General features: G+C 45.0%; 1 protein-coding gene and 1 long non-coding RNA gene across 7 annotated transcripts in view; one reads left to right on the top strand and one right to left on the bottom strand.

Moving 5' to 3' along the window:
- The window catches only part of pde2a (phosphodiesterase 2A), a 404,089-nt gene that overhangs the window by 231,506 nt on the left and 149,341 nt on the right, over positions 1-23,242 (top strand). For all 6 annotated transcript variants that reach the window (XM_072576762.1, XM_072576765.1, XM_072576764.1 and 3 more), the window contains 3 exons: positions 5,536-5,577; positions 12,282-12,350; positions 16,903-17,033. In XM_072576762.1, coding sequence (XP_072432863.1) covers positions 5,536-5,577; positions 12,282-12,350; positions 16,903-17,033 — 242 coding nt within the window. The remainder of the gene's footprint in view (positions 1-5,535; positions 5,578-12,281; positions 12,351-16,902; positions 17,034-23,242) is intronic.
- LOC140481102 (uncharacterized) overlaps positions 1-23,242 on the bottom strand; it is a 67,358-nt gene that overhangs the window by 37,077 nt on the left and 7,039 nt on the right. The window lies entirely within an intron of this gene.

The raw sequence follows: 23,242 nt of genomic DNA on the forward strand, positions 1-23,242 counted from the left end.
CACTTATTTCTCCTCTTCGTTGTGTGGAATAAGACCCAATTGGATTGATAGATGACGGGGAGAGTTCATTCAGATGGCTCACCTGGAGCCAGTCTCTATCACTACATCAGATCACTGAAGACACAGTCCCTGGGCATTGGTACGGAGCTGTTATAGGGAGCCAGTCAAAGTACTAATTAACTGTCACAGCTTCAGCATCACAACAGTGACTGCGACAGGGTGTGGAGCATCTCAAATTGATCTGATGTTTTTAAAAGCGCTTTTGAAATACAATATTTCCAGAGAATCTGATCACATCTGCCATCAGGAACAATGCAACCACCAAACCCACTTCAGAGGAATCAATTGGCAATACAGTGCTGTCCTTGTCCTGGGAGTGTTTGATGGGGACAGTATGGAGGGAGCTTTACTCTGTATCTAATCCTGTCCTGTCCCCATCCTGGGAGCGTTTGGTGGGGGCCATACCGAGAGATTTTACTTTGATTCTAACCCTATGCTATCCCTGTCCTGGGAATGTTTGTTGGGGACAGTGTAGAGGGAGCTTTACTCTGTATCTAACCCTGTGCTGTCCCTGTCCCTGGGAGTATTTGATGGGGACAGTGTAGAGAGAGTTTTACTCTGTATCTAACCCTGTGCTTTCCCTGTCCCTGGGAGTGTTTGACGGAGAGAGTGTAGAGAGAGCTTTACTCTGTATCTAACCCTGTGCTGTCCCTGTCCCTGGGAGTGTTTGATGGGGACAGTGTAGAGAGAGCTTTACTCTGTATCTAACCCTGTGCTGTCCCTGTCCCTGGGAGTGTTTGATGGGGACAGTGTAGAGAGAGTTTTACTCTGTATCTAACCCTGTCCCTGGGAGTGTTTGATGGGGACAGTGTAGAGAGAGTTTTACTCTGTATCTAACCCTGTGCTTTCCCTGTCCCTGGGAGTGTTTGACGGGGAGAGTGTAGAGAGAGCTTTACTCTGTATTTAATCCTGTGCTGTCCCTGTCCCTGGGAGTGTTTGATGGGGACAGTGTAGAGAGAGTTTTACTCTGTATCTAACCCTGTGCTTTCCCTGTCCTGGGAGTCGATCACTGACTCCGATGTCAGCGCAATGTACCATTCCCCAGTAGCAACCTTCATCATCAAGAACTGTTGCTATGACAATTCTTTCCATGTTGCAAGGTTAATTTATAATAGGTCCTTGCTGTCTGAGTGAAGGAGCTGTGAAGTTGAATTGGAAATGCTTTAATCAGTTCTGAGCGAGGTACTTTATTAGTTCCTTTAGCGGAAGGCACACTCCAATCAGTGTAGTGCTCTTACAATGAATAGAGTCATTAACATTCTTCTGATAAAGTGCTCCTTATTCAATGTGATAGAATATTCGACTGAAGGCCAACATCTCAATAGAGCCCCACAGTTCAGCACATGCAGATTTTCCAGCTTCCTGCTTATTCATTATCCTGGTGCCATTCTGTTCTTGTACAGTGGTATTTTTAGCCCACTATGAGGGGTACACTGTCTTGGAAAGATTCAACACAGTGGCCCTGAAAAGGCAAATTGGAGGGAAACATTTTGGTGAGCTGTGGGAATGAATAGCTGGGATCCTAGCACTGATCACTGCCATTTGGAAACAAATCTGTTAATTCCTACTCTTTGTTTAAAGAGGCACAGGGACAAGCAGCAAACCTGACTCACTGGTATCCTTTCGGGAGGGAAATCTGCCGCCCTAACCCAGTCTGGCCTGCAAGTGACTCCAGACTCACATCAATAGGGTTAACTCAACCACCCTCTGAAATGCCTGAGCAAGCCGCCCTGTCAAGGGGCAATTAGGGATGGACAATAAATACTGGACATGCCAGCGATGCCCGACGCCACATGCTGTGATTTAACCCACCATCAGGAAAGCTATTTGTGTTTGGTTTTACACATCACCGACTGTCTTAGAATTGATTGAACATGAAGTTTCAGATCCCCATCATCAGCGAGGTCAGAAACATTCTCCTCAAATCCCATCCAGACCTGAAAATAATTTCCTTAAATCGATGGATTGGCTTCTCTGCTCAGAAATAAAAATTCTTTCTGTCTACATTATTCTTTTATACACCTCCACTCATAAAGAGTAGGCCATTCAGCCCCTCGGGCCTCTGCTGCCACTGCACTCTTCTACCTTTTCCCCATAACCTTTGCCCAGGGTTGGAGGGTTTGAGCTACAGGGAGAGGCTGAACAGGCTGGGGCTGTTTTCCCTGGAGTGTCGGAGGCTGAGGGATGACCTTATAGAGGTTTATAAAATCATGAGGGGCATGGATAAGATAAATAGACAAAGTCTTTTCCCTGGGGTGGGGGAGTCCAGAACTAGAGGGGCATAGGTTTAGGGTGAGAGGGAAAAGATATAAAAGGGACCTGAGGGACATCGTTTTTCACACAGAGGGTGGTACGTGTATGGAATGAGCTGCCAGAGGATGTGGTGGAGGCTGGTACAATTGCAACATTTAAGAGGCATTTAGATGGGTATATGAATAGGAAGGGTTTAGGGGGATATGGGCCAAACACTGGCAAATGGGACTAGTTTAGGATATCTGATCGGCATGGACGAGTTGGACCGAAGGGTCTGTTTCCATGCTGTACATGTTTATGACAATGACTCTAACTCCACTTTCCTTTCTGCTCTCCATAACTCTTCAATCCATTACTAATTAAAAATCTGTTTATCTCCTCCTCAAATTCACTCAATGTCCCTGCAACCACTGCACTCTGGGGGAGTGAATTCTATAGATTCACCACCTTTTGAGGGAACTAATTCCTCCTCTTCTCTAACAATACAGGAGGGATTACTTCTCTCAAAACAGAAGTATGGAGTCTCTTGAGCAGTGAGGCAATATGGACAGAGCCCTGAAATAGGAAGGGTTTGGTAACGATACTGGGGCTGTACTACAGGCCTCCCAACAGCAAGTGTGAGGTAGAGGTACAAATATATCAGCAGATTATAGAAAGATGTAGGAGCAACGGGGTGGTGGTGACAGGAGATTTTAATTTTCCCAACATTGACTGGGATTCGCTTAGTGTTAGAGGGTTGGATGGAGCAGAATTGGTAAGGAACATCCAGGAGGGTTTTCTAGAGCAGTATGTAAATAGTCCAACTTGGGAAAGGGGCCACAATGGACCTGGTGTTGGGGAATGAGCCCAGCCAGGTGAGTGAAGTTTCAGTTGGGGATTACTTTGGGAATAGTGATCACAATTCCGTACGTTTTAGAATACTCATGGACAAAGACGAGAGTGGTCCGTAAGGAAGAGTGTTCAACTGGGGGAAAGGCCAACTCTACCAAAATTCGGCAGGAGCTGGGGAATGTGGATTGGGAGCAGCTGTTGGAAGGGAAATCCACATTTGATGTGTGGGAGGCTTTTAAAGAGAGTGCAGGACAGACATGTGCCTGTGAAAATGAGGGATAGAAATGGCAAGATTAGGGAACCAGGGATGACAGGTGAAATTGTGAGACTAGCTCCGAGGAAAAGGAAGTGTACATAAGGTCGAGGCGACTGAAGACAGATGAAGCTTTGGAAGAATATTGGGAAAGTAGGACCAATCTGAAACAAGGAATTAAGAGGGCTAAACGGCGACATGAGATATCTTTAGCAAACAGAAAACCCCAAAGCCTTTTATTCATATGTAAGAACCAAGAGGGTAACTAGAGAAAGGGTTGGCCGACTCAAGGACAAAGGAGGGAAGTTATGCATGGAGTCCGAGAAAATGGGTGAGATTCTTAATGAATGCTTTATGTTCACCGAGGAGAGGGACATGGCGGATGTTAAAGTTAGGGATAGATGCTTGATTACCCCAGGTCAAGTTGGCATAAGGAGGGAGGAAGTGTTGTGTGCCCTAAAAGGCATTAAGGTGGACAAGTCCCCAGTCCCCAAGTCTGGATGGGATCTATCCCAGGTTACTGAGGGAAGCAAGAGACGAAATGCATCCTTGAACATGGGGAGGTCCCAGAGGACTGGAGAATTACTAATGTTGTCCCCTTGTTTAAGAAAAACAGGGATAATCCAGGAAATTGCAGACCTGTGTGCCTGACGTCAGTGGTAGGGAAGCTACTAGAGAAGATACTGAGGGATAGGATATATACCCATTTGGAAGAAAATGGGCTTATCAGTGACAGGCAGCATGGTTTTGTGCGAAGAAGGTCATGTCTTACAAACCTAATAGAATTTTTTGAAGAGGTGACAAAGTTGATTGATGAGGGAAGGGATGTAGATGTCATATACATGGACTTCAGTAAGGCATTTGATAAGGTTCCCCACGGTAGGCTGATGGAGAAGGTGAAGTCGCATGGGGTCCAGGTTTAGATGGATAGAGAACTGGCTGGGCAACAGAAGACAGAGAGTAGTAGGGGAAGGGAGTTTCTCAAAATGGAGACCTGTGACCAGTGGTGTTCCACAGGGACCCATGATAGGACCACAAATGGAATTTGTGATATACATCAATGATTTGGAGGAAGGTATAGGTGGTCTGGTTAGCAAGTTTGCAGATGACACTGAGATTGGTGGAGTAGCAGATAGTGAAGGGGACTGTCAGAGGATACAGCAGAATATAGATAGATTGGAGAGTTGGAAAGAGAAATGGTGGAGTTTAATCCGGGCAAATGTGAGGTGATGCATTTTGGAAGATCCAATTCAGTAAATGGAAAAGTTCTGGGGAAAATGGATGTACAGAGAGATCTGAGTGTTCGGGTCCATTGTTCCCAGAACGTAGCAACACAGGTCAGTAGAGTGGTCAGGGAGGCACACAGCATGCTTTCCTTCATTGGACAGGGTGTGGAGTACAAGAGTTGGCAGGTCATGTTCCAGGTGGAAAGGACTCTGGTTCGGCCCCACATTTGGAATACTGTGTACAGTTCTGGTCACCACATTACCAAAAGGATGTGAATGCTTTGGAGACGGAGAGATTCACCAGGATGTTACCTGGTATGGAGGGTGCTAGCTATGAGGAGGGGTTGAGTAGATTAGGATTATTTTCATTGGAAAGAAGGAGGTTGAGGGGGGGCCTGATTGAGGCCGACAAAATCATGAGAGGTGTAGGCAGGGTGGATAGCAAGAAACCTCTTCCCAGAGCGGGGGACTCAGTTACTGGGGGTCACAAGTTCAAAGGGAGAGGGGAAAGGTTTAGGGGAGTTATACGTGGAAAGTTCTTTATGCAGAGGGTGCTGGGGGCCTGGAATGCTTTGCCAGCGGAGGTGGTAGGGGTCAGAACGATAGTGTCATTTAAGATGTATCTGGACAGATTCATGAATGGGCAGGGAGCAGAGGGACACAGATCCTTAGAAAATAGACAGGTTTAGACAGAGGATCTGGATCAGCACGGGCTTAGAGGGCTGAAGGGCCTGTTTCTGTGCTGTTGTGTTCTTTGTTCATAACCTCCTCCCCTACCTTTCTAATATTTCCTCATTGATAAAATTCTCCAATCTTAGTAACCTGTGGGTTAATCAATCAGCTCCTTCCTGTAACATGGTAACTTTCTGGATAAAGATTTTAACTTGTTCCTTCTGATTCTCTTTCTGACAGGTTGTTGGAGACAAAGTCCTGGAGGAAGAGATTATTTTTCCGGTGAGTTCTTGTGTACTGTTGCACCTGAGTGACACTTGAATTCACTGCTGTCTCAGGTCCTCCACTGTTGAAGAACATGCCTTTGTTACTCCCAGACCTGACTTTTCTAGCACCTGACTGCATGGTCTCCTCAATCCTCCCTTCTATAAACATTCACTCACTCATCCAAAACTCTGCTGCCTGTGTTTTGATGTGATGCAGAGGTGCCTGGTGTTGGATTCGGTGGACAATGTCAGAAGTCACGCAACACCAGGTTATATCCAACAGGTTTATTTTAAATTACAACCTTTGTCAGATGAAGTGGAGGGAAGCACTCAGGTACTGACGAAGGAGCAGTGCTCTGAAAGCCTGTGATTTTAAATAAACCTGGTGTAGTGTGACTTCTGACTGTGTTTTGACTTGCCTTAGATCAAATTCCTTCATCATCCCTTGTACATCCTCAGCTACAATACCTCTCAGTTAAGCAACATCATGACTTTAAAATTCACACCCTTGTTTTCCAATTCCTCCATAGCCTCTCGGCATCCTTCCCAAGCTCTGTATCTCCTCCAGTCCCACAACCCTCCAAAATATCTGCACTGTGGGCGGCACGGTGGCACAGTGGTTAGCACTGCTGCCTCACAGCGCCAGAGACCCGGGTTCAATTCCCGCCTCAGGCGACTGACTGTGTGGAGTTTGCACGTTCTCCCCATGTCTGCGTGGGTTTCCTCCGGGTGCTCCGGTTTCCTCCCACAGTCCAAAGATGTGCAGGTCAGGTGAATCGACCATGCTAAATTGCCCGTAGTGTTAGGGAAGGGGTAGATGTAGATGTAGGGGTATGGGTGGGTTACGCTTCGGCGGGGCGGTGTGGACTTGTTGGGCCGAAGGGCCTGTTTTCACACTGTAAGTAATCTAATCTTTTTCAATATGCACTTTCCCAATCATCATCCCTCTTTCATTGGTATCTGTGTTGCCTGGGCTCCAAGTTCTGGAATTCCTTCCTGTGTTTTCGTATTTAGAGAGAGGATGACGAGACGCTGTTGTAAGCTTACTGAGGAAGTTGGAGATAATCTGTGGAGATGTACCTGGAGGTACAACATTAGTGAGATATAATGTAAACGTGGGAGAGTCAGGCTGGGACTAACTGAGTTTGGGATTACGGTCGGCATGAACTGGATGGACCAAAGGGTCTGTTTCCGTGCTGTATGACTGTATGACTCTATAACAACTTTATCTCCTGAGCCCAGAGAGAGAAGCACAAGCTGATGTGTGAACAGAGATTCAGTGTGTTCAGCCATCCTTATGAACTCTGGTTTTCAAACAGCTTTTTTTCATTTCAGTCTCCAGTTTTGAAAAGCACAAAATCAAAAGATTACACTCTCTAACCCTCTCTGCCTCTGTACACCTCTCTCTCCAAATCTTCTCTGATCAGGCTGTCTGTCATGTGAGCAGATTTTTTTTTAACAGCAGAATAATATTCAAGTAAACCACCTTTGGACACTTCACTCTAAAGCTGCTATATTAATAAACCTTGTTGTTACATGCAAAACGTGCATCAGTTCCAAGTGAATTTGTCTCCCTTGTGCTGAACAAGTGCATTGTTTGCAGTTCAGCGGGTGTTGCAGTCAACAGTTCTCTCTATGTCAACCCTTAGAATCCCTACAGTGTGGAAGCAGGTCATTTGGCCCATCGAGTTCACACTGACCCTCCAAAGAGCAACCTACCCCTTCCTTAACTTATCCCTGTAACCCTGCATTTCCCTTGGCTAACCCACCTAAGCCTGCACATCCCTGGACACTATCGGGCAATTTAGCCTGGCCAACCCACTTAAACCTGCACATCTTTGGGCTGTGGGAGGAAACCGGAGCACCCAGAGGTAGCACAGGCAGACACGGGGAGAATGAGCAAACTCCGCACCGTTATTACCAAAGGCTGGAATTGAACCTGGGTCCCAAGCAATGTGAGGCAGCAGTGCTAACCACTGAGCATGCATTCCATAAATCACACGATGTAAGGTTCATGTTGAAGTAGCCATTTTGAAGTTTATAACCAGCGCAATTTAAGCAGGTACAATATCATGGAATTACACATCTAATCTTGGGGTGTTCTGTGCTAACTGATGTCACTTCATTGAGTATACATAACAGACTGACTGAAGGGGAAATCTGGAAGGGTAATGGAGCGTTGCTACATCTGTCTCCTTCTTGAAACCGTTCAATGTTTTCGCTTCAGTTTTCTGTGGCAGAGAATTCCATAGGCTCCCCACCCTCTGTAACTCTAGCCACAGGGACAGGATGGCTCTGGGTGGGATGCTATTCGGATGGTCGGTGTAGACCCAAAGGGCCAATGACCAGCTTCCACACTTTCAGTGGATTCTATGAAAACACTCAACGAGATATTTCTCCTCATCTCAGTCCAACGTGACTTACTCTGTATCCTTAGACTGTGACCCCTGGTTCTGACCTCCCCAGTCATTGGGAACATCCCTCCTGCATTTACCCCTGTCTGGTTCTGTTCTAATATTATTAATTTCAAACAGATGGTGGACAGGCCTTGGGGAGACTGGAGCTGAGTTACTGGCTGCAGGCTTCCTCGCCTCTGACCTGCTGTTGTAGCCACTGTGTTTATATAACAAGTCAGGATTAATCTACTGATATTGGAGCGCCAGGAGCAGTCAGTTTACATGGTATATTATATTAATTGTATTTAGCAGAGGCTGTGACATCATGTAGATCCGACATTTGTACTGCGTAACACGAATGCTTAATTGAAATTGTTGATTTGCCACACTCATAATTAGCCGCATTTAAACAGGCCAGACTGCATTCTTCCATCTGCAGGTTTTGGTGTAAGGAACAGCACAAGTGTTGGAAAAGTGAGTACATTCACTTCCTTCTTCCCAGTCATTAAACACTTGCAGTCCCAGGATTCATCCCTGTGGAACCCCACTGGTTACAGGTCACTATCCTGAACAAGAACCCCTAATTCCCAATCCTGCTGTTTCCTACCTAGTAGCCAATTCTCCAACCATGCCAATATTCTACCTGCAGTTCTTATCTTGCGACTGTACCCTTTGTAGGCACATTGTCAAACAACTTCTGGTCATCCAAACATAACACAGAGAGTCGTAAAGTCATAGAGATGTACAGCACAGAAACAGATCTTTCAGTCCAACTTGTCCATCCCAATCAGATATCCTAACCTAATCTAATCCCATTTGCCTGCATTTGGCCCATATTCCTGTAAGCCTTTCCTATTCATATACCCATCCAGATGCCTTTTAAATGTTGCAGTTGTACCAGCCTCTACCACTTCCTCTGGCAGCTCATTCCATACATCTACAGGCTTCCCTCTCTATACACTGGTTGAGAATTCTTCGAAAAACGTGAATGAATAAGTTACACATGCTGGCATTATCACTACACTGCGAATCCAGGTCGCTGAAAGTGCAGGCTGATAAAAGTCATAAATGTTCAAGAAGTCAGCATCGTATGAACTGAGAGATCTCGGATGATTGTGGGGTTTGAGGATATATGGAGTGTGGAAGAACTTTTAAAACAAAGAACGTAGGAGCAGGATGGAGTAACCTATGGCCCCAGGATTGCCCTGGTACGCCCCTGATCAGTCTGCAGGACAAGCTAGAAAAGCAAAACACCCAGGAGTTAAATCAGAGAGTCCTCAGAACACATCTGTAACTAAAGGCAAAATCCTCCTGAGGTTGGAATTGGAAAACAGACATCAAAATTGCTGGAGAAACTCAGCAGGTCTGGCAGCATCTGTGAGGATATTGCACTCAAAACATTAACTCTGCTTCTCTCTCCACGGATGCTGCCAGACCTGCTGGGTTTCTCCAGCAATTTTGGTGTTTCTTTCACAAAACAAAGCTGATGCTTTCGTCTTGAATCTCTGTGAGCCCTTTCATTCGTTTGTGAGTAAGGGATGGCCAGGTAGAGGTAATACTGAACTTGTAAAAGACACTTGTTGGACCTCAGCTGGAGGGTTGGGTGCAGCGGTGGGCGCCATGTTATAGGAAAGATGGGAACGCGTTGGAGAGCACGGTTTACAGGAATGATTCCAGGGATGAGAAACCTCCAAGATGAGGATAGATTGACGAAGGTGGGGACTGTTCCCCTTGGAGAGGAGACAGCCGAGAGGACCTTTGATAGAAGTTTTCGAAATCACGAGCTGTAAAAGGAATAAGAATGACAGGAGCATAGATTTAAAGTTCAAAGTTTGTGAGAAGATTTGTAGCTCGGGTGCTCGTTGTGGTTCTGTTTGCTGAGCTGGGAATTTGTGTTGCAGATGTTTCGTCCCCTGTCTAGGTGACATCCTCAGTGCTTGGGAGCCTCCTGTGAAGCGCTTCTGTGATGTTTCCTCCGGCATTTATAGTGATTTGTACCTGCCGCTTCTGGTTGTCAGTTCCAGCTGTCCGCTGTAGTGGCCGGTATATTGGGTCCAGGTCAATGTGTTTGTTGATAGTCTGTGGATGAGTGCCATGCCTCTAGGAATTCCCTGGCTGTTCTCTGTTTGGCTTGCCCTACAATGGTAGTGTTGTCCCAGTCGAATTCATGTTGCTTGTCATCTGTGTGTGTGGCTACTAAGGATAGCTGGTCGTGCAAAACCAATGTATTGTACAAAATCCCATGCAAGGACTGCACAAAACACTACATAGGACAAACAGGAAGACAGCTAACGATCCGCATCCATGAACACCAACTAGCCACGAAACGACACCACCAGCTATCCTTAGTAGCAAGGGTGATGTGAGAAAAATGTTTTTCACTCTGTGAAGTTAGGGTTTGGAATACACTGCCTGGAAATGTGGTGGAGGCAGGTTCACTTGAGGCTTTCAAGAGGGACATTGGATGGTTATTTCAATAGAAATGGTGTGCAGGGACATTGGGAAAGGCAGGAAATTGGCACAAGATAATAGAAGCAGTGCAGGCATAATGGGCTGAATAGTCTTCTTTTGCATTATGATAATTCTGTGATTCTGGGATAGAATTGAATCTCCAACAAGATGCCAAATCAGATTTGATGGCCTTAAAGTGAAAAAAAACACTGTATATATTTTTCACCAACCTGTTTAGGGATTTTTAAAATTTATTTGATGGAATTGGGCATCGCTGGCTGACCAGCATTGATAGCCCATCCCTAGGAGCCCTTGTGAAGGTGGGGGTGAGCTGCCTTCTTGAATCACTGTAGTCCATGTGCTGTGGGTTGACCCACAATGCCCTTAGGGACGGATTTCCAGGATTTTGACCCAATGACAGTGAAGGAATGGCGATATATTTCCAAGTCAGGATGGGGAGTGGTTCGGAGGGGAACGTGCAGGGGGTGGTGTTCCCATTTACCTGCTGCCCTTGTCCTTCTAGATGGAAGTGGTCGTGGGTTTGGAAGGTGCTGTCTGAGGATCTTTGGTGAATTTCTGCAGGACATCTTGTGGATGGTACACACTGCAGCTGTTGAGTGCTGGTGGTGGAGGGATTGAATGTTTGTGGATGTGGTTCCAATCAAACGGTTGCTTTGTCCTGGATGGTGTCAAGCTTCTTGAGTGTTGTTGGAGCTGCACCCATCCAGGCAAGTGGGGAGTGTTCCATCACACTCCTGACCTGTGCCTTGTAGATGGTGGGACTGGGTTTGGGGAGTCAAGAGGTGTGTTACTCACCACAGGATTCCTAGTTTCTGACCTGCTCTTGTAGCCACTGTGTTTACACACATTGGGAACAGGTGTGACTTGAGCCCAAGCTTCCTCACCCAGAGGTGGGGACACTACCACTGTGCCAAAGTGCCCAATTTACTGTTTGTACTCACTTTTAAAAGGGATTAATGGAAACTGTGTCTTGGCTATAGAAGGAGTGCCGTATTGATTGCTGGGTTGGTAGAATCGATGCCTATGGGGAGATTGAGTTGGTTAGGGACAAAAGCAGAAATTGCTGGAGAAGCTCAGCAGGTCTGGCAGCACCTGTGGAGAGAGAAACAGAGTTAATGTTTCAAGTCCAGTGAGCTTTCTTTGGACCCGAAACGTTAACTCTGCTTTCTGTCCATAGATGCTGCCAGACCTGCTGAGTTTCTCCAGCGACTTTGGTTTTTGTTTTCAATCTGAGCGTCCGCACCTGTTTGGTTTTTGTGTCATCGGTTAGGATTGTGTTCACTGGGGGTTCGGAAGAATGAGTGGGTATTCTCACCGAAGCCTCTAACATTCTAACAGGGTTGAGGCAGGTTGGCTTCAGCAAGGATGTTCCCAGTGGTTGGGGGACAGTCCAGAACCAGGGGTCATAGTTTAAGGAAAAGGGGCGAACCTTTTAGGACTGAGCTGAGGAGAAGTGAGTAGGGAGTCTGTGGAATTCTCTGCCCAACATTGTTGAGGTCAAAACATTGTGTTTTCAAGAAGGAGTTAGATATAGTTCTTGTGGCTGAAGGGATGAAGGGATATTGGGGGAGGGTAGGATGAGGGTACTCAGCTCAATGGTCAGCTGTAACCATATTGAATTGTGCAGCACGCTCGAGGGATCAAATGGCCTACTCCTGCTCCTGTCTTTTAGTTTCTGTGTGGACGTTTGACCAGGGGATTCTGTTCTGCGTCAATGAATGCAGAGGGATCCACACTTCTGTTGGAATTCTTATAGCTGGTGCACTGACGGTGAGCCAGACTAGCAAGGGAAACTGGTCCCAACGCAGTTGCTCTGAATCTCCTCGCACTTATTCTGCTTTCTGTTTTTCAGCTGTCGTTTTCTGATTTTGAACAGTCGGAGAAAGATAGTAAATCGATGACATTGAATGACATCACAGCGGTGAGTGTCGCCTGATTTTCCATGTTTGTTTGGCATGTTTTCTCATGGATTTGTTCACTTGTGGGACAGGGGGCATCACTAGCTGGGCCAGCACCTATTTCCTAATTCTTACTATAACTGCCCCTTGAGAAGTTGGGGCTGCAGTCCGTGTGCTGTGGGTAGACCCACAATGCCCTTATGGAGGGAATTCCAGGATTTTAACCCAGTGACAGTGAAGGAACGTCAATATTTTTCCAAGTCAGGATAGTGAGTGGCTTGAAGGGGAACTTGCAGGGGTTGGTGTTCCCATGTATCTGCTGCCCTTGACCTTCAAGATGATGAAGCTTGCACATTTGGAAGGTGCTGTGGATCTTGGTGTGACCATGACAAGACAATGGAGTCAAGGCAGGCGGATGGAGTTGAGATCTCCCAATATAGTTGAAGGATGGAACAAATTTGATCGGTTGAATGGCCTCCAGGTACACTCACGTTCCCAAAGCTAAAGAAGAGATGCAGGTGTCCTCAATCAATGGCCATCCTCAACCAATGTCATTGGAAATTGATTACCCGAGCAATACTGCTGGGCTGTTTTAGGCAGCTTGCTGTCTGCAAATTGAGTTTTAAAAAATTTGTTAATGGGATGTGGTCCTTGATCTGGGTTACTTCAGATAAGGGTCAACCAAACCTTGCTTGCTGTGGGTCTGGAGTCACATGTAGGCAAGACCAGGTAAGGATGGAGATTTTCTTCGTGATAGGGCATTAGTGAAGCAGGTGGGAATGTCTAACACTTAACTGGCAGCTCAAATGTTCCAGGATACAAATGCTACAGGAAAGTTAAAAAGGGAGGCAAGAGAGGAGGGGGAATGGCATTTTTGATAAGGGATAGCATTACAGCTGTGCTGAGGGAGGATATTCCCGGAAATACATCCAGGGAAGTTATTTGGGTGGAACTGAGAAATAAGAAAGGGATGATCACCTTATTGGGATTGTATTATAGACCCTCAAATAGTCAGAGGGAAATTGAGAAACAAACTTGTAAGGAGATCTCTGCTATCTGTAAGAATAATAGGGTAGTTATGGTCGGGGATTTTAACTTTCCAAACATAGACTGGGACTGCCCGAGTGTTAAAGGTTTAGATGGAGAGGAATTTGTTAGGTGTGTTCAAGACAATTTTTTGATTCAGTATGTGGATGTACCTACTAGAGAAGGTGCAAAACTTGACCTACTCTTGGGAAATAAGGCAGGGCAGGTGACTGAGGTGTCAGTGGGGGAGCACTTTGGGGCCAGCGACCATAATTCTATTTGTTTTAAAATAGTGATGGAAAAGGATAGACCAGATCTAAAAGTTGAAGTTCTAAATTGGAGAAAGGCCAATTTTGATGGTATTAGGCAAGAACTTTCGAAAAGGTAAAAACAATGACTGCAGATGCTGAAAACCAAACCCGAAGGGCTTTTGCCCGAAACGTTGATTTCGCTGCTCGTTGGATGCTGCCTGAACTGCTGTGCTCTTCCAGCACCACTAATCCAGTAAGAACTTTTGAAAGCTGATTGGAGGCAGATGTTCGCAGGTACAGGGACGGCTAGAAAATGGGAAGCCTTCAGAAATGAGATAACGAGAATCCAGAGAAAGTATATTCCTGTCAGGGTGAAAGGGAAGGCTGGTAGGTATAGGGAATGTTGGATGACTAAAGAAATTGAGGGTTTGGTTAAGAAAAAGAAGGAAGCATATGAAAGGTATAGACAGGATAGATCGAGTGAATCCTTAGAAGAATATAAAGGAAGTAGGAGTATACTTAAGAGGGAAATCAGGAGGGCAAAAGGGGGACATGAAATAGCTTTGGCAAATAGAATTAAGGAGAATCCAAAGGGATTTTACAAATACATTAAGGACAAAAGTATAACCAGGGAGAGAATAGGGCCCCTCAAAGATCAGCAAGGCGGCCTTTGAGTGGAGCCGCAGGAGATGGGGGAGATACTAAATGAGTATTTTGCATCAGTATTTAATTACTGTGGAAAAGGATATGGAAGATATAGACTGTAGGGAAATAGATGGTGACAACTTGCAAAATGTCCATATTACAGAAGAGAAAGTGCTGGGTACCTTGAAATGGGTAAAGATGGATAAATCCCCCGGACCTGATCAGGTGTACCCGAGAACTCTATGGGAAGCTAGAGAAGTGATTGCTGGGCCTCTTGCTGAGATATTTGTATCATCGTTAGTCACAGGTGAGGTGCAGGAAGACTGGAGGTTGGCAAATGTGGTGCCACTGTTTAAGAAGGGTGGTAAGGACAAGCCAGGGAACTATAGACCAGTGAGCCTGACCTCAGTGGTGGGCAAGTTGTTGGAGGGAATCCTGAGGGACAGGATGTACATGTATTTGGAAAAGCAAGGACTGATTCGGGATAGTCAACATGGCTTTGTGCATGGGAAATCATGTCTCACAAACTTGATTGAGTTTTTTGAGAAAGTAATGAAGAGGATTGATGAGGGTGGTAGATGTGATCTATATGGACTTCAGTAAGGTGTTCAACAAGGTTCCCCATGGGAGACTGATTAGCAAGGTTAGATCTCACGGAATACAGGAAGAACTAACCACTGGATACAGAACTGGTTCAAAGGTAGAAGACAGAGGGTGGTGGTGGTGGAGAGTTGTTTTTCAGACAGGAGGCCTGTGACCAGTGGAGTGCCACAAGGATCGGTGCTGGGCCCTCTACTTTTTGTCATTTACATTTGATTTGGATGCGAGCATATGAGGTACAGTTAGTATGTTTGCAGATGACACCAAAATTGGAGGTGTAGTGGACAGCGAAGAGGGTTACCTCAGATTACAACAGGATTTGGACCAGATGATCCAATGGGCTGAGAAGTGGCAGATGGAGTTTAATTCAGATAAATGCGAGGTGTTGCATTTTGGGAAAGCAAATGTTAGCAGGACATATACACTTAATGGTAATGTCCTGGGGAGTGTTGCTGAACAAAGAGACCTTGGAGTGCAGGTTCATAGCTCCTTGAAAGTGGAGTCACAGGTAGATAGGATAGTGAAGAAGGCGTTTGGTATGCTCTCCTTTATTGGTCAGAGTATTGAGTACAGGAGTTGGGAGGTCATGTTGTGGCTGTACAGGACATTGGTTAGGCCACTGTTGGAATATTGCATGCAATTCTGGTCTCCTTCCTATCGGAAAGATGTTGTGAAACTTGAAAGGGTTCAGAAAAGATTTACAAGGACATTGCCAGGGTTGGAGGATCTGAGCTACAGGGAGAGGCTGAACAGGCTGGGGCTGTTTTCCCTGGAGTGTCGGAGGCTGAGGGGTGACTTATAGAGGTTTACAAAATCATGAGGGACATGGATAGGATAAATAGACAAAGTCTGTTCCCTGGGGTCAGGGAGTCCAGAACTAGGGGCCATAGGTTTAGGGTGAGAGGGGAAAGATATAAAAGAGACTTAAGGGGCAACTTTTTCACACAGAGGGTGGTACGTGTATGGAATGAGCTGCCAGAGGATGTGGTGGAGGCTGGTACAATTGCAACATTTAAGAGGCATTTGGATGGGTATATGAATAGGAAGGGTTTGGAGGGATATGGGCCGGGTGCTGGCAGGTGGGACTAGATTGGGTTGGGATATCTGGTCAGCATGGACGAGTTGGACTGAAGAGTCTGTTTCCATGCTGTACATCTCTATGACTCTAACGAGCTTCTAATTCCAAGTTATTTTTTAATATCTTGAATTTGGACCTGTGTTCTGAGAGGATTAGCCTGCACCTGACTGATGTTTAATTCCATGATAGTCCCACGACTCCACCATCGGACCGCTGCCTCAGTTATGAGAGCGACTACACTTGCAGCATTGTCCTTTGTGACCTACTGTGTTTGCAAAATCTGTGCTAGCAATGGGAGCTGTTTTCTGTCTATGTTCTCTCTTTCTTCCTCAATCTCTCTTTTTCTTTTACACTCATCCCCTTTTCCTCACCTTCTTTCTCCCTCTCAATTCCTTCATAGTCTACCTTCATTCTCTTTCACTTTTTTCTCTTTGACTTGCTCGATCTCTTTCTTTTTTCCTTTCTTTGTCCCTGCCTTGTTTTTATCTCTTTTCCCTTCTCCTTTTCTGTCCTTTTCTATCTCCCATTTTCGTGCTCCCCTCCTCTTCTTTTTGTTTCTCTTCCTTCCTTATTTATTCTCTGTCTTTCTCTCCTTTCTTTTCCCCCTCTGTCACTACAGTTCTTTCTTTCCCTCTTTCTCTCTCTCATTCTCTTTTTCTATTTCTCTCTTTCTCTACTTCTTCCCCTCTTCTTTCTCTCCTTTTTCTTTTTTTCTTTATCTCTCTCTTTCTCTTTTTCTCTTTTTTCTCTCTTTCCCTTTGCCCCCTTTCTCTCTTTCTCCCTATCTTTCTCTCATTGTTTTTCTCCGTCTTTCTCTCCTCTTTCTTTCTTACTCTCTCTCTTTCTTGTCTTTTCTCTCTTTCTAACTTTCTTTCTCTTTTTCTTTCATTTCTATCCTTTTCTCCCTGTTTCTCTCTCTCTCTCTTTCTCTCTGTGTCTTTCTTTCTTTCACGTTTCTTTCCAATCTTGTTTCAGGAGCAGCACCGTCAGCTCAACAACATCCTAGGGTTTGAGGTTTACTCCATGTTGTGTGTCCCTGTCATCTCTAAAGCAACTGCACAGGTAGTCGCCATGGGCTGTGCATTTAACAAGCGATCAGGCCATTAGTGAGTACAACGTCGCAATTGAAATGTTTCATGAGGCCTTAAAAAAAAACACATGCAACCAAAACAGTTGGGTTAATTTTTTTACAAGCAGTGGGATTGAAAAGCTGGAAGTTGATGACAATATTGTACTTAGCTTGGCCAGAGGCCCCTGGGGAACGACCCCCCCCACCCCCACCCCCCATATTAACAGAAAGGAGGAAGAATCATTGGAGAAGGCTCAGTGCGCTCTCCATTCAAACGATGGGGAAAGGGTCACACTAGGTCCCTACTAGCCCCCTCCTTCCAGCCTATTGTGAGGGGCCCACCTCAGGAAGCAGGTACAGGTTTGGAGGAGGCAGTTCAGCCCATTGGGATTATGCTGTACCACAGTTGGCTACCGTGGGATATTCTGCCTCCAACCCCTCTACTGAGCCAATCCCTTTATTCCCTGTCAGCGCCACCCCTCCCTACTCCCCCAGCAACATATTTATAAATAACCATTGTACTCGATGCCAGCCTGACACCTGTAGTGGGAATACTGATGGAGGCCATAATATGGGATAAGGTAAATCTACTCTTTCAGATAAGTAAATTAATACAAGGCAGCCAACGTGGCTTTGTCAAGGGCAGAGCACGTCTGAAAAATGTAATTGCATTCTTTGAGGAGGTGACACAGGCAGTGGATGAGGCTTGTGCTGTGGATGTTGTACATTCAGACTTTCAGAGAATATTTGATGCGATACCATAGGCAGGTTGATGAGCAAATTAGAAATCTTTGGGATTGATGGGTCCTTGGGAGTTTGGGTTAGAAGTTGGCTGGAGGGTCGTCATGGAGGGTAGGTATCGCTGGGACATTTCTCTGATTGGAGACAAGTTGGAAGTGGTGTTTCCCAGGCACCGGTGCTGGGACCCTTGTTTTTTTCTGATTTATATAAATGAGTTAGAGATTGAAGGCAAAATCTCTAAATTTGCAGATGACACTGAACTAGGGAGAATAGTGAATTGTGAGGATGATGCTGAGCGGCTTTTGTGGGCCATTGACAAGTCGGCCAATGGGCAGATTCATGGCAGATGGATTTCAATGCAGAGAAATGTGAGGTGAAAGAAACACAGAGAGATAACACAGGGGAGCATAGGGACCTCCAGGTTCATGGGCATGATTCTCTGAAGGTGGCCAGGCAAGTTGAAACAGTTAAGAAGGTTTATAGGATCATTGAGTTTACAAATTGAGGCATAGCGTATAAAAGCAAGGACGTGATGCTACAACTCCACAAATCATTGGTCAGACCAATATTTGGAGTATTGTGCTCCATTCTGGGCATCTTATTAAGGAAGAATGTTACAGCCCTGAAGAGCGTACAAAGGAGATTTACCAGATTGATAGCATGAATGAGTTAGCTACAAGGAAAGATAAGAGTGACTGGACTTATTCCCTTTTGGAGCAGAGAAGATTAAGAGGTGACCTTATTGAGGTGTTCAAAATTATAAATAGGTTTGACAGGGTAAAGGAAAAGATATTGTTTCCACTGGGTGGTATATCAGTAACTAGGGGTCACAATTTCAGGATTGTCAACAAGAGTGCTCGGAGTGAGATGAGGGGAAACCTCTTCACTCGGGGAGTTCTTAGGATTTGGAACACATTGCCTGGGAGAGGTGGATCCCACTGGAGGAAACTGGATATATATATATATAGGAAAGGGACACAGTTACAGCGTTACAGAATAGGGCTGGAGAGTCAAACTAGCTGGATAGCTCCTTCAGGAGCCAGTACAGATAGAATAGGCCAAATGGCCTTCTGCACTGCAAACTTCTATGATTCAATGTTTGTATAAAAGCCCCCAATGTAAAAGGGTGCAGCAATGTAAGTCAGGGAAACTCAATGGGCCAGAATGGAGCACTGACTTCGAGAATCCCCTTCCCAAAACCTCCGTCACTTCTCTATCCAACTTTGAGGTAATGCTCTCCAGATTACAGACAATTTCCTGGGGGATCACAGACTAAGGATATGGGGTAGCCCATTTAGGACTGAGATGAGAAGAAATGTCTTCACTCAGAGAGTGGGGAGCCTGGGGAATTTTCCCACTTAGAGAGCTGTCGAGACCAAAACATTGAATGTTCTCAAGAAGGAGTTAGATACGGTTCTTAGGGTTAAAGGGTTCAAAGGGTTTGGGGAACAGGAGTCTGTGTTGGATGACCAGCCATGATTAGTTTGAATGGTGGAGCAGGCTCGAAGGGCTGAATGGCCTACTCAGTGATTCACTGTTGGGAGGAAAAACCGAACTCATTCGAAAAAAGTTGTGTGTGATTTCCTGTGAGTGTTTATTCATGTTAGCAAACTGGTCGACAAACACCCTCAACTCTGGTAAATGACAGAGTGGAAATGGGGGGCTCTGGGAGGAAGGTCACACTGGGTAACCAGTGTCAGTGACTGGGGGAGGGCTGGGGGATGTGGCATATTAAGTGATGATATCTAGACTCAACCAATGATGGGTGTAATGGAGCATGGTTTGTGGACATGGGGTCGCTTGCAGTCATTATGGGTATCCCCCTTTTTCTCACTCATTCATTGGGTGTAGGCATCACAGGCTTGGCCCCATTTATTGCCCCATCCCCAGTTGCCCTTGAGAACCATCAAAGATAGGAGCAGGAGTAGGCCATTCGGCCCTTCGAGCCTGCTTCACCATTCAATATGACCATCACTGACCATTGAGCTTACTACTTGCATCCTGTCCTGCCCCCAATATCCCATGATCCCTTTAGTCACAAGAGTGTTCCGACACGGGGTAAACCTCTCTGCCCATTTAAACCTGACACACAGAGAAGCTCACCTTGTGCCGTAATCTGTTACATTTTGAGAGGCAAAGAACTATCCCAGAGGTCACTACTTAAAGTCAAAATTAACAATGTTATTCTTTAAGTCCAACAGAGAATATTAAAACCAACTAGTGGGTGGCACAGTGGTTAGCACTGCTGCCTCACAGCGCCAGAGACCTGGGTTCAATTCCCGCCTCAGGCGACTGACTGTGTGGAGTTTGCACATTCTCCCCGTGTCTGCGTGGGTTTCCTCCAGGTGCTCCAGTGTCCTCCCACAGTCCAAAAATGTGCAGGTGAGGTGAATTGGCCATGCTAAATTGCCCGTAGTGTTAGGTGAGAGGTAAATGTAGGGGAATGGGTCTGGGTGGGTGTGGGTCAGTGTGGATTGGTTGGGCCAAAGGGCCTGTTTCCACAATGTAACTAATCTAAGTTTCAAAATCTATTTACAACTCCTTTCTCTTAAACCTATCTTTTATCTCCCACTCTACAATACTAGTCCGATTTTTAAAAAAAGCCCTGATTAAGATTTACTAAACAAAACTCACCTTTAAAACCAGTCAGCTTTATCGATTCTCTTTTGTGGATGTTCCTCTGTAGATTTTTCTCTTGGTCAGCCTCAATGTTCTGCTGTGCAAACTTCTTACAGACAAGTACCTTTCAGTTCTGCTAGCAGTCTATTTGTTGGTGTCCTTTGCAGTTCTCCCCCTAACTGTTCAAAATGTCCAGTTTTATAGCTCAAAACATCGGATCATTTCATTGGTTTGATGTCATCCCAAACAGTAACATTCCAAATCAATTGGATTTTGGTATCTGGGGCATAATTTAAATGGATTGGTTGAATTTGAACGTTTTTGTTCCAGCTATTTGTTTCAACCAAGTGTTACATTTTTACTTTGTTCCAGACGCTCTCTATTTTTAGTCGGTCTTTGTTAGCTTTTCAACTCTCTTAAAGGTACAGCACACACCTGCACCTTCATAACACCTCTCCTCTTAAGAAAAAAATGAACCATCATAATGAAAACTTGGCTTCATTTTCTTTCTCTATTCCTTAACCACATTATCATGATATACATATGACTTTAATCTAAGTTCATATTAACTTCTTCCCACATATATATAACATTGTATAGTGTTATGAAGATATGGGTGTACTGTACCTTTAAGAAAGTTAAAAGCTAGCAGAACTACCTGACAGCACCAAGTGTTCTGAATAAGGTATAACATAACATGTGGTCCAGCAGTTTGGGTAGCTGGTTGCCTGGAGACAAAAACAAATTTGAATTAGGCCACTCAGTTTAAATGATATCCAGAAAAAAACCAAACTCAAATCCAGTTTGAATTGAGTACATTGATAATATTAAACACCAAGGACATAATCCGATGCTTTGAGGTATAAGACTGGGGAAAAATTGAACAGTTGGAGGAGAACTGCCAAAAGACCAACAGATGTAGGTTGCTAGTGAGAACTCTCAGAGGGACCTGTCTAGAGAAGGAGTTTGCACAGAGAAAAAGCATCGACACTGACCCAGAGAGCAAATCTACAGAGGAAGATACAAAGAAGATTCGACCACTGCCTGGTTTTGAAATTTGCATTTTTCAGAGATTTTATCCGACGAATATTATAGAAGGAAAAGTAAAAGATAGCTTAGAGGAAGGAGTTGTAATTGGTTATTAGTTAATTATTCTCTGTTATACTTGAAGAAATAAAGTTGTTAGTTTATACTTTAGTTCCTGGCCTCTTGAATTTTCATAGATTACTGCATGGGATAAATCTTTTCTGCATTGCTGGTTTAAATTAAACAGGAGGGTTTACCCCATGTCGTAACAATAGATACCAATCTTATCTATACTTTATCAGTTAAATCCGTGATAATGCATCTGCAATTACATTCTTAAGACCCACAACATGTACGATGTGTAACTTAAATGTCTATAGCATAAGACTCCAATGAAATAGTCTCAGATTCTTGTCTTTAAAGTGTTCTAAGAATGTAAGCGGATTGTGATTCGTGTACACAACTGTCTCCGACACATTGTTTGTGACATACACATTAAAATGTTGTAATTCTGGATTCGTGGTGCTGGAAGAGCACAGCAGTTCAGGCAGCATCTAGCTCTTCCAGCACCACTAATCCAGAATCTGGTTTCCAGCATCTGCAGTCATTGTTTTTACCTCGTTGATTGTAACCCTACTGCAAATCCTCTTGCAAGGATGCCTGCCTTGAAGAAGTTTTCCTCCTCTCTCTACAAGAATCTCAGGGAGTCCCTCTCCCACTGCAACTCCCAGGTCATTTCCTCTGCCCTGAAGCTCTTACTTCACCAGTTTCCTCATTTCCCCTTCCCCCACCTCACCCCAGTTCCAAAGTTCCAGCTCAGCACCGTTCCCATGACTTGTCCGACCTGCCTATCTTCTTTTCCACCTATCCACTCCACCCTCTCCTCCCTGACCTATCACCTTCATCCCCTCCCCCACTCACCCATTGTACTCTATGCTACTTTCTCCCCACCCCCACCCTCCTCTAGCTTATCTCTCCACGCTTCAGGCTCACTGCCTTTATTCCTGATGAAGGGCTTTTGCCCGAAACGTTGATTTTACTGCTCCTCGGATGCTGCCTTAAGATGTTGTAAGGCCAGTACCAAACTCAATAGTTTCTTTTTGATTGTGGAGTATTTCTTCTGGATGTTGAGTTTCTTTGAAAAGTAACCAACTGGCAGTTCAATCCCATCATCATCTTTCTGTAGCAATACAGCCCCAACTCCTATAGCATTTTAAAAGGTTTTGTAAAGTTTGGTGGAGCTATCACTGGTTTGGTGGTTAATATCAATTTCAAATAGTCGAATGCCCCCTGGCATTGTTCTGTGCACCCAAACTTTGTGTTCTTCTTCCGCAAATCGGTTCACGGTGTCACTACACCGCTGAAGCTCGGAACAAACTTCCGGTAGAATCCGCTGAGTCCCGAAAATTGAAGCACCTCTTTCTTCGAAGTTGATCGTGAAAATTCCTCAATGGCCTTCATCTTTGCCTTCCATGGGGTTAACCTTCCATGACCAATGTTTGGTCCCAAGAACATCACCTCTGCTTTTGCAATTTCAGTTTTGTTGAAGTTCATTTCCAGTTTTGCTTCTCGTAGTCATTTAAAGGGATCTGCCAACTGTACCATGTGATCTTTCCAGGACTTACTAAAGATCACTACATCATCCAACTACACTGCACAGTTTGTTAACCCAGCCACAACTTTGTTCATGAGTCTTTGGAATGTGACGGGTGCGTTCTTCATTCCAAAGGCCATCACTTTAAACTGATATCGCCCATTTGGGGTTACAAATGCAGACATTTCTTTCACCAGTAACCACACAATAAGTCCAACTTAGTGATGTAACTGGTTTGTCCCACTCTACTAATACAGTCCTCCAAT

This window comes from Chiloscyllium punctatum, chromosome 9 (genome assembly GCF_047496795.1).
Source record: "Chiloscyllium punctatum isolate Juve2018m chromosome 9, sChiPun1.3, whole genome shotgun sequence".
Classification (NCBI taxonomy): Eukaryota; Metazoa; Chordata; class Chondrichthyes; order Orectolobiformes; family Hemiscylliidae; genus Chiloscyllium; species Chiloscyllium punctatum.